Source organism: Polistes canadensis, unplaced genomic scaffold (assembly GCF_001313835.1).
Source record: "Polistes canadensis isolate GaletaPanama2010 unplaced genomic scaffold, ASM131383v1 scaffold_189, whole genome shotgun sequence".
Taxonomy (NCBI): domain Eukaryota; kingdom Metazoa; phylum Arthropoda; class Insecta; order Hymenoptera; family Vespidae; genus Polistes; species Polistes canadensis.
In genome coordinates this window covers 146148-157185 of record NW_014569736.1, presented here as the reverse complement: position 1 = coordinate 157185, position 11038 = coordinate 146148, and the positions used below count along the sequence as shown (strand labels likewise).

At 28.4% G+C, this 11038-nt stretch overlaps 2 protein-coding genes and 1 long non-coding RNA gene across 7 annotated transcripts; 2 read left to right on the top strand and 1 right to left on the bottom strand.

Annotated features, from left to right (window-relative positions):
* Positions 1–1841: 1841 nt before the first annotated feature.
* LOC106789545 lies at positions 1842–3110 on the top strand. Its single transcript, XR_001382002.1, has 2 exons — positions 1842–2060; positions 2140–3110. It is a non-coding gene; the product is annotated as an uncharacterized LOC106789545 (long non-coding RNA).
* Positions 2207–7817, bottom strand: LOC106789542 (lysosomal acid phosphatase-like). 5 transcript variants are annotated; one of them, XM_014753847.1, is made up of 7 exons: positions 7733–7817; positions 4936–5027; positions 4225–4323; positions 3901–4140; positions 3620–3805; positions 3120–3455; positions 2207–3039 (listed from the first exon to the last, which is right to left on the bottom strand). In XM_014753847.1, exons 3-7 carry the CDS (start codon positions 4318–4320, stop codon positions 2863–2865), a joined length of 1035 nt encoding a protein of 344 aa, XP_014609333.1. In that variant the 5' UTR covers positions 4321–4323; positions 4936–5027; positions 7733–7817; the 3' UTR covers positions 2207–2862. The 5 variants fall into 5 exon arrangements, with proteins under 5 accessions (XP_014609333.1, XP_014609332.1, XP_014609331.1 ...); XM_014753846.1 differs by lacking the exon at positions 7733–7817 and adding an exon at positions 7640–7716; XM_014753845.1 differs by lacking the exon at positions 7733–7817 and adding an exon at positions 7601–7689.
* LOC106789543 lies at positions 7601–9303 on the top strand. The gene is made up of 6 exons (XM_014753849.1): positions 7601–7716; positions 7869–8195; positions 8343–8467; positions 8563–8680; positions 8762–8928; positions 9019–9303. The coding sequence occupies exons 1-6, from the start codon at positions 7612–7614 to the stop codon at positions 9242–9244; spliced, it is 1068 nt and encodes a 355-aa protein (XP_014609335.1). The 5' UTR covers positions 7601–7611; the 3' UTR covers positions 9245–9303.
* The last annotated feature ends 1735 nt before the right edge of the window (positions 9304–11038 follow it).

Here is an 11038-nt window from a genome sequence, read left to right as displayed (position 1 = left end):
TTTTAAAGAATTATTTAAAAGAAATTATATTTAATTAGAATTTCATTCGATGTTTTTTTATAACTAAGTTTCTTTTTTCTTTTTTTTTTAATTATTCAAGCTTACTCTGGCTTCTTCCGTTGTTTCGTTCATTGTCAAGAATTATATTGTTTCGTTGTTTCTCGATGAAAGATTCGTCAGAACGATGCACGTCCTTATGCAACTTGCACCCGTAATGCGACATTAACTGCGAATCTGAGTCTTACTGCTGGCACCAAACCTCCTTCACCCCCGTTTGTCTTTACTTTCCTCCTCTACCAGTTCTCAATTATCCTCATCCTTCATTCAGTTCAAAACTATAATTAATAAATCAATAAATAGATTAATTAATAAATCGTTTCTTGTTTTTCCAAATTATTTTCTTAAACATTCAAATTTTAGATACAAGTTCGAGAAATTTGTCAAGCTTTTTATATATTTTAAATTATTTAAAAGATTGTCTGATAAAATAAGAAGAAAAAAAAATAATAGAAAAGAAGATAATTACGTAAAGGAGGAATCCATATATTTGTGAAAAAAAATCAGTCGATGTTATCAGATATCAAATGATATTACAGATGACAGAAAATCGTATTTAAATTGGTTTGTTTGATGTTGAAAAATTATTGTAACTGTAAAAAAAAAGACTCGGTGGTGGTTGAAAGCGTATATCGACTTACGTTAAAGTATTGACTAATGTTTGGCTGGTGGTGCGCTGAACTTAGAGCAAGTAGTACCACTCGGTATCAGGACAGACACAATCGAGGGTTTGTTTACAGTGCATTTGTGTAAATCAGATAAGTCATACTTAAAGAAAGATTATGGTATAAAAATTTCATTGCTCAAAATATTATTTGTGAAGAAGAAATTATTTCAATTCATTTATCTCTCTCGAGCTAACTTAAATTTTAAGTTTCGAAAGTTAACGCACAATATAGATGTTATTAGAAAGGAAATAGGGTAAGTAATAGTGGCAAGAAGGGGTGGATTGTTCATTGAGTTAGGTGAATAACAGAGAAAAAAACATATAATTGGATTGGTAGTACGATAAATGAAGTATATGGGAACCCAAAGTTCGTATATGCTCTTCAATAGTGCTCTTAGCTATCTACAGATAAGTTTGCACCAGATGTCTATCTATTCTTCTCAGTGCATCTGTTGCACTGTTCCCGAGGGAACAGAAACTTCGTCGTCTCCGTCTCGGAGATTAGTTGGATACGAAATAAGTTATAAATCGATATTTTAGATAATTCCCTTTTTATGAAATGTGTCAAGTGTTTATGCTTTTTTATTATTCTTTTTTTAAATATTATTTTAAAAAATTGCATGCCCTTTTCTCAATATGTTCAATATCTTCAATATCTTCAATATATTTCTAATTCTAATTCTTCGAATAATAAAAGACCTTTTAAATATATTTCTTTAAATTTAATTTAAATAATTTCTTAATTATTTTAAATTACTATCTTCTATTAATATTCTCTTGTGTTAATTTCAATCACGTAGAATTTATTTACGCAAATATTAATAACATCAATTTATTGATATTTTTATATTAAGACTTTACTTTTCTTTGTCAATAGTTTGATTTATTTTATTGCAAAATAAATGTTAATATTTTCTAGTGCATTACCAAATTAAATTAAACAAAATAAAACAAATAATATTTATTAAAACATTAATTTGTCCTAATATTTCTAATTATTTCTCGTTCTACTTTTTATCATCCGGTGCATTTGTGCAAGATGCATTCTAGTTCCTTCTTTTTCCGCATCGGTATGTTGGCGCTGATTGGCAATGTTTCAATTCATGAATACAGTGTAGCACTCTTAGTATTTATATTTTATAAGGTTTAATTCATTATTAAAGTGATATTAAAAATAAGACTAAATTACTTATAGTTTTCCATCTGTTTTTTAAAAGTGCATTGTGTATTCTTTTTTAATTTATATCTTCTAGTGATATTAATAAAATTATTTGTTCATTATGTTGTTTTTGTTCCTGTATTATTCTAATTGTCTAATGCAGAATAATAAAAAATGGTAAGTTGGATTTGATACATTTTAAATTATCTATTATATAATACTGACATTTTATAATTTATTTAACAAATATATTCAGGAAACACGTTCAACGTTCACGAGAAAAAAAAGATGAAGGATAAAGATAAAGAAAAATAATTGGTAACTGTTGAAAAACATTGTTTTGGTTTAATACAAATAAAACATCAAGCTAGAAGACTGACCAGTTAGAAAATTTACATTTGACTGGAACATGCAAGAAGATCTATCAATTTATTACAACAATGCATTTGGAGAAAGACAACGTGTACAATTTTTTGTATGGGATGATTCAAGGCAAGCTTCAGTATCAAGATTTTGAAAAGGAATGAAAATAAATGTTTCCAGAACGTATCAGAAAATGTTAAACTACATGCAATGTAAGTATGTTAATTTACTTTAGTAATTGGCTTTTAAAAACTAAGGAAGACTGAAAAAGAAGATATGAGAGAAAAGGTTTATAAGTTAATGAAAATCATTTAAAATCATTATCTCTTTGAATTGTATTCTAGATAACTTATATCAAGTTAAGTCAAAAAGATCTTATTCAAAAATGTCTTCATCAAATTTAATCCATTTGTAATCACAGCCTGTATATTAGAAACAAATGATATTCATCATTTGTCTAGTTGATATGTCCGTGTAAAATATATTTGTATATTTATAAATAATACTAAAGTATTTCTTGACTTAAAATATTCTTCTATATATATATATAACGAATTCTTTTCTATAGTCACGCTATTGTTTTAATAAAGTCTTAGAACTATTAATAGTAATTAATTTAAGGCGCCGGTGCTGGCGGTAAAGTATAATCTCCGTCTGTTTTACATTCCTCTTCCCAATTGTCAGGTATCATAGGTTTTAATATTTGTATAAATTCGTTTATAGGACAAATCGTAGCACATCCGGGTATAGTCATCGGATATGGTTCGTAATTGGTCGTATTTCTTAAGAATATCTATTTTAATAAAAACATTTATAATTATATAACATTAACAGTAATAAAGTATCATCATTCAATGGTATTTAAACGATTACCTGAACATTCCAACCATTGGTATCCTCGTGAAGTTCAATCATAATCATAATATTATATTCTGGCATTTGATTATTCCAAATATGTAATACGTCGAGTAAAGTTACAACAGTACTGTCGTGTCCAACGTACATGAACATTTTTCTCGTTTCAGGATGTAAAGTTCTTTCTTTTTTCGCCAACATGTCGTAAATGATTTTTTTAATCATAGGCCCACCTTTAAGTCTTTTAAGCATATCGTTGTAAGTGTTAAGTTGAAAATCGTACATTGTTAATGGTATTAATTTATCGGGATAATATTTTTTAGTCCAATAAGGTAAAGTCAGATTCATTGTTTCCTGAATAACAAAAAAAAAAAGCGATTGTACATTTAACATTAGAAAAAGAAAAAGAAAAAGAAAAATAAAAAGAAAAAGAAAAAGAAAAAGAAAAAGAAGAAGAAAAAGAAAATAATAAAAATAAAGTTAACGGATAGCTTATTAATATTTTGTCGTTTAGAAACCTCTGCTTTTAATGTGCTGTACAACGAGCTAACATCATCGGGTGTTGCAATAGTCATGCCTGTTAAATTACTTAATTCTTCGTAAAGTTGTTCATTTTTATTCTGGACTTCTTGTACTTCGGGTAATCGTAAAATCATATTACGCGTTTGACCGTACTTCGGGCACGTATCCCAAATTAACATAAGCTAAGAAGATTCGATTAAAAATTATTCTTACGTATTTCTATTGATACAAAATGTATATCCCGTAGTATTAATATTTAAACACATGTGTTTTATACCGTATCTTCAGAACGACGTTGATAAAACAAGGTAACAGGTTGCCAAGGAAAATCAGATTTGAACGATTGTTCCTCAGTCGGTTTCCACAATCCAGCTGCTTCTAACATAGCCGACATTTTCGTACGATCTACTGACGTACATTGCAAATAAAATATATCAGGATTATATGTTTGACCGAGAAATTGATTGTAACGTTGCCTTAAGTAGATTCCTTGATTGTACTGATTGACTCGACCTACCTAAATGAAGTACAAATTAAACAATATATATACGAGTATTATTAAATGTGTTTATTAGATAAAAAATATCATTATTATTCTTACGTTAGTTAATTGACCCCAACCATAAGGTTTCATCGTATCCGAAACGTAAGGATCATTTGGATAAGTATCTTGAGGTGCTCGTTCTCCATGACGCATGATCTACAAAAATACGAAATTGATATTATAATATATTTAACACGCGATAATTATCTATGTGTATTATATTATACGATTAATTAAGATATAATTTGTTTTTAGTTTTTTTTTCTCAATATTTTAACAAAATAAAAGCAAGTTGATTTTTTTTTTCTTTTCTTTCTTTTTTTCCTTATCGAGCATGGTTCTATGATAAATTCATTTAATTACATTTCTTACGCAAACGAGGCCACATGTATATATGTAGTAATCGTGAAAAAGAAAAAACCTGTTTCCTTTTACCTTACTGCCAATTCTTATCAGTCCATGATAAATAGATTAAAATGAGATTATACAGTTAGTAATAAAGTCGTGAAATAACTTGAGAGAAAAAAAAAAATAATTATAATAAGAAAGAGACACGAGAAAAAAGAGAGAAAGAGAGAGAGAGAAGAAAAAATATTTTTGTGATTGATTGTAAAAGTAATATTTCATATTTTTCTTTTCTATTTCAACTAGTTAGATCACGCTTATCGTTTAAATAAAACGATAAGTCAAATATGAAGTTGAAAATGTGCTTTTCCTATCTCCAATTTCTTAATCATTCAATGATGATATTATCATGGTTAAACTTACCACTGAAACTAGACGCAAAGTATCTTCGTTAGATTCGTAATTATGTAATGCATCGTTCGTTTTGTGCACATGGTCACTCGTAATAGGAGATTCTGAAATAATTTTACAAAAAAGAGACGACGATGATTATTATTATTATTAATCATTTAATATAAACGTAATTACCGCACAGCGTTAGGAGGAAAATTATTTGAAAAAAAAAAAAAAAAGAAACAAAGAAACAAAGAAAAAGAAAATATCATATAATTTGAATAATCGCGTAAACGTACAATTGAAATATATCTTTTAAAATAACATTCGTTTAAAACTCAACTCGACTAATAAGTTTCTCGTTGTCTTATTATAATTTTGTTTTTTTTTTTGTTTTCTTTTTTCTTCTTCTTTCCTTATTACAAACGATATAGAAAGAAAGAAAAAAAAATAAAACGGACGATAAGTGTAGAAAAAAAAGTAGAAAAAAAGAATTACCCAAAGTTAAGCGTAATTTGATAACGGTCAATAATAATGCGAACAATGACGATGAAGTATTCATGATTAAATAATACGATGAAAATGATGTTAAATAATTTGGCGTTACGATAGAATTTTACTTAAAACGAGTCTACGTTAAAATATAAACTTTGGAGCTACGCGTGCTGTGTGCGCGCCAATTGAAGCTTTGAAACAAGCGCAAGTAGATAAATCGCGCATCCCCACCATATAGAGAATAAGGAATGGCTATAACACGTTAGGAGGAAAGTTTTGTAATAGTATTGACATTGATGAACATAATGTTAATTATTGTTTGATTATTTAAAGAAAAAAAGAAAAAGAAAAAGAAATAAAAACGATATAAGATACATAATATTATATTTAATATCGTCGATAAAATAAAACAGAGATTACCTACAAAAATTCGTGTATTAAAAAATAAATTGCGATACGAGATTATCTTCTAATTATAATTGTGTATATATATATAATCTTTCTTTCTTTTTTTCTTTTTTTTTTTATTTTTTTTATTTTTAGATTATTACAAATATTAACGTATGTTCTCTCTGTTAAATTGTTTTAATATTAAATATTAAGAAAAACGAATATGCGCAATCATATAGGTGGTATACGTGATAAATAATATTTGCCATTTATCATATATATGTTATAATTAAAAATATTTCATTTACGATGATATAAAAGGTCACATTTATATATTGTTATATATATATATATATATCTACACTTGCACTTGTAGATATTGCACGAATAAAAGAACGAAATGATTTTTCTAGTATTGAAGTTAAAGTTATCGTGTTTCGTAGTTAAATCCATCGATGCAAGGTGAAGTTCACGATTTCACATGGAGATTATTTTTATCGATTGAAATAATTACAAGGAATAACAAAACTGATAATAGAACAAAGTTCATCTCAATGATTATTTTTTGATATTAGATAAATGTTCATGATTGTACGTATCTCTCAATGTTATTTCAGATAATATTGAACTTAAAATTAACTAATGTAAATTCAATATCGTAATAAGATTAAATACTTTGCGTCTCTAAGTGATTGTCTAATTATTAACAGAGAGATTTATCAGTATTTTGATAAAAGGTAATAAATATTTCATTAGTACTATCTTTGTATTGTAATTAATTATTTCCAAATCTCAGATAACATTTTTTGAAACACATATGTACATGCATGTACATAAACCTAAGCGTACACATATGATCGTACCTAATGTTCAATATTAATGTTTATATCATTATTCAATGAAATATCCTTGCACATAAATTGTTCGAGATTGAGAGTAATAAATTGTGATGTTACATCGTCGCGACTGTGTAACAAGTCAACACAACTCTAATAACGAGCGTTTACGAACAGACGAATAATGTTTTAACACTCGTAAATACAATTTTCGATCAATTTATTTCACACTTACGTACATCTCGCGTATTTTTTTCTTATGATCGTCAAGGGCAACCGGATAATAAAATTATAATTCATTTGTTATTTATGGTAAAGATCGTGGATTTGTATGTAAATCGTTATTAGCTCCTTTCGGAATACAATCAATCAGTTTCTATTGATTTCTGCTTGACTGGTTTCCTTATTCTAGATTTATACGAAACTTATTTTATTCGGACAGAAAGAGAGAGAAAAAAAGGGAAGAAAGTTTAGAAGCGGAACTTGAACGAGGTTACACATATAATTATAACATTAATTTGAATGTAAAATAAGATAGTAAAGGAAGACGAAATAGATAATTATTTATAACACGTTTCTATGAGATAGTCTAGCTAAATTTTGAGTCAAGGAAAACCGCTTAAGCAGCCGTGGATCGTATTAACGAGAAGAAAAAACCGGTGGTAACCAAACCCCGAAATGTTCGTCACAAAAAAGCAGCGAAAGGAGTAGCGATCGGTGATTCAAAGGTTTATTATATACGTAATCTCTTCATTTTAATATCATTTCTAGATTTTTTTTTGTTCCTTTCTTCAAAACGACTCGTTAAAATATAACAACACTAAATAGTAATAATAATAATAATTCCCGTTTTTCCTTATGATAATGTAATTTCGTTTCCCATGAAATATCATAGACCAAAGTCATGGTAAATTCTTGCAAAGATATGCAAAAATGCGTTGCACCAACTGGGGCAACACAGTCGGGAATTTTACCTGGCTGTTCTATGACAACAATTCAAAATCAAAGTATACCAATAACGCCAATGCGACCACGATCACTTTACACAGCACTCAGTTATCACGCGCAAACCGAGGACACTAACTTTCAAGTACGTATATTCCTACCTACAAGTATTCACTTTCTTCTACTCCCGTTTTTGCTCTTTTTCTTTTTTTCCTTCTTTTACTATATAACATATATCGAAAGCCACATTCTATTCTCCTTTACTCTTTCGTAATCGTCCGAGAACGAACTTTTCAGCGATACAACGAATTGTCCAAGTATTTTGAAACACCACCACCACCAGCCGAACAATGGAACGGTATTACAACGAGTGCAACTAATTATTCGAGTTCAGGTGCTATTTGGAGAAAATCAAGAACACCTAAAACTATTCCAGCACAATTTTATCCGACCGACGAGTCATGCGTTTACCCGGACAATTGGAGAGAACAACATGAAACTGATGTGGGTGGTACTGCAAGAGGTGCACTTACCACACCACACGGTACAATATCTTTGAGACTTAGAAATAGAATTCGAGTCGATATGACTGTCGATCGTGCTGTTAGAGTGATCAACTTTAAGGTGCATTTATATTATTTCTTCTAATCATATTTTTTTTTTTTGGTGTTTGATCTATGAACAATTATACTCTTTCTGATTTAATTTGTAAAAAATATTCGCATGAAACTATTAATACAATTTGTTTTATTTAATTTTTCATCAATGCAGAATAATATCGTGCTTTCGTTAAGCTCTTCTGGATCAGCCTCTGCTTTATTGCATCCGAATGGAAGAATATATCAATATGGGTCGCGTGTTGAAATCCTAGCTCACGATACTAACGGGAATAATAAGTTAGAGATAGATATTTTTGTTTTACAAAATTATGAAAGGAAAAAAGAATCAAGAGACAACTTTTATCTATTCTTATTTCTACCTGTTATAATAGATACGCGAAGATGTGGTACAAGGGTGTCAGTTTTACGTGCGAACAATGTGCTCTTGTATATTTAGTGGATACTGCTGGAACCAGAACTACCACAGATTCGTTTTTGGATATGAGTCAAGTATACAATAAATTAATGATCTTATATATCTTCCGATTATTGTTATACCAATCGTTCATTTTTGGATTATATTATTTTTAGGATTTTTCTCTAAGTGTTTTTTATTCTGGCTCGCGACATGGTTCAACGTGTTTGCAAGAAGCTGCTACGATTCTTGGAGCTTCTCAATATTGGATTACCGATGAAGGTATTGAAAATTGGATCATCAATAATGTTAGGATTTCTCAGACTCCTGATGGACTTGTCAGGTGTGTTATCATTTATATACTTTATCTCCTAATTCTAATATTAATTATAATATATATATATTATTATATGAAGAATTTTTTATTTTAAAGAATTGGACGAAATAGCAACAAGTATCAGTTGAGAACGTCACCCAGCAATGGTACTGCATCCCTGACAACTCCGTTTTTACATTGCACAGCGTCATTGGGTCAAACATCTCATTTATTCGTACGCCGAGGAGAACGGCGCATGCATTACGATGGAACTAGTTTTATTGTACGCAATGCAGGACACAGTGCTGGATTTGACGATAACGATCAATTAAAAGTCTATTGAAATATTTCCAAATATTTCTAAGGTATTGTCATCTATATAATATTATATTTATTAATGAAATATATGACATTAATCAATAATTAAATATATATTTAATGCTTTATGAAATTGGTCAAATATATTTTTCTAATATATAATAATAGAAATATTATTTTATATATATATACGTAGAGTGTATGTGTACGTATAGTGCACGTATGCAATTAATTTAAAATTATAATTATAATTAAACACACACGGTATAATTACATGCAGTATAAAAAAAGATCAAGTAAGTAATGTAACTTATTGCATAAAATTTTTATACGACTATGGTCTACGGTAATAATAAAAAAATAATTAATAATAAATAAAATACAATATAATTAAAATAATTTATCTTTGCCTCCAAAAATAGCGCTACCTGGTAGGAAATTTTGAAAGTTTCGTCTTTTATACAAAATAGTAGTCCAATAGGGGCACCTGCAATGCCGATAAAGCAGAGATTTTTATTATCATTTAATTATAATACAAATCTTTTAATAATAGAATATAAAAATCTAATCTTTGAATATATAATAAAATGCACAAATTTTATGCGAATATGCGTTTCAAGTTCGTTAATATATAATTTCAATTATTATTACACGAATTATGATTAAAATATTAGTAATTATTGACGCCTTAAATGATACTTTGTTATATTTCGTACAAGTTTAATAACGTAAGATTTTAATCGAAAGAGAATACATTAAAATAAATCAAACGACTGCACGATAAGCATAACTCGAATTAAAATGTAATCTATCACTGACATCAAATGATATACTCACGCTACATTTTATATGTATTTATTAGATTGTCCCATACATTTTTTCCGCGCCACGCTATGTATGATTTCGATATAAATAAATAAAAACGCACCTTGATAAATATTTTCTTTAAATAAGTCATCTTTAAACACATATAAAATAAAAATATACTTAAAATTATTTTCTATTTAAAGTATGTTAATAAGTAAGTAATATTTCAACCAGTACATGTATGTTAAAACAAACTGAAATATAAAGAGAGTGTATTAAAGTATTAAAATAATTGTTAATTAATTAATGGAAATGTATATTGTAATCTAAAAATATGTGGATTTACCATTTGATGTATCTTTCTCTACGAAATCTTCTGTTAGATTGACCCGTTGTCATATAAAAAAGTTTTTTCTATTGAATGTTGTTTACATGTACTTTTTAAAAGTTGCGCATGTCTGTAACGAGAATATTATTTGTAACAAATATAATACTTACTCTTGGAGCGCGTAATATCCTTTTTAAATATATATCGTTCAAATAAATAATAAAAAAAAAAAAAAAAACAAATAGGAGAACACACTAAGCGAAAAATATTATTTGTTGATAATTTTTTTTTTCAATATAAAAAATCTGTGGAACAAATGTTATTTTTAATAATGAGACATTTTCCAATTGTTTTAATTATGTAAATCGAAAGTTCTGGCAGTAGTTTATAAAATGTATCGACTAAAACGTTGAAGTATTGACTAATGGGGTTGGCTGTCGTGTCAAACAAGCAAGCAAGCAAGCAAGCAAGCAAGTAAGTAGTACCAGTCCGTGTCAGGACGGACACACTCGAGAGTAGGTCTATGTTTCTATGTTCTATCCGTGTAAAAGCTCGATGTAGAGAAGCGTATTTATACGGAGGATGCGCTACGAGAAAACTGCTTCGTTGCACGACCTACATTCTTTGAATAAAGTCTGGAAAAAAAAGAAAGAAAAAGAAAACAAGAAAAAAAAAAAAAAAAAA

Excerpts from the sequence above, each read along its gene's own strand:
- LOC106789543 (XM_014753849.1), top strand. The coding sequence starts at position 7,612 with ATGACAACAATTCAAAATCAAAGTATACCAATAACGCCAATGCGACCA. Across the intron at positions 8,196-8,342 it reads TTAGAGTGATCAACTTTAAG|AATAATATCGTGCTTTCGTT; the intron begins GTGCATTTATAT and ends TCATCAATGCAG. Across the intron at positions 8,929-9,018 it reads ACTCCTGATGGACTTGTCAG|AATTGGACGAAATAGCAACA; the intron begins GTGTGTTATCAT and ends TTTATTTTAAAG.
- LOC106789542 (XM_014753844.1), bottom strand. The coding sequence starts at position 5,467 with ATGAATACTTCATCGTCATTGTTCGCATTATTATTGACCGTTATCAAA. Across the intron at positions 5,028-5,403 it reads CAAATTACGCTTAACTTTGG|AATCTCCTATTACGAGTGAC; the intron begins GTAATTCTTTTT and ends AAATTATTTCAG. Across the intron at positions 3,806-3,900 it reads AACGTCGTTCTGAAGATACG|CTTATGTTAATTTGGGATAC; the intron begins GTATAAAACACA and ends GAATCTTCTTAG.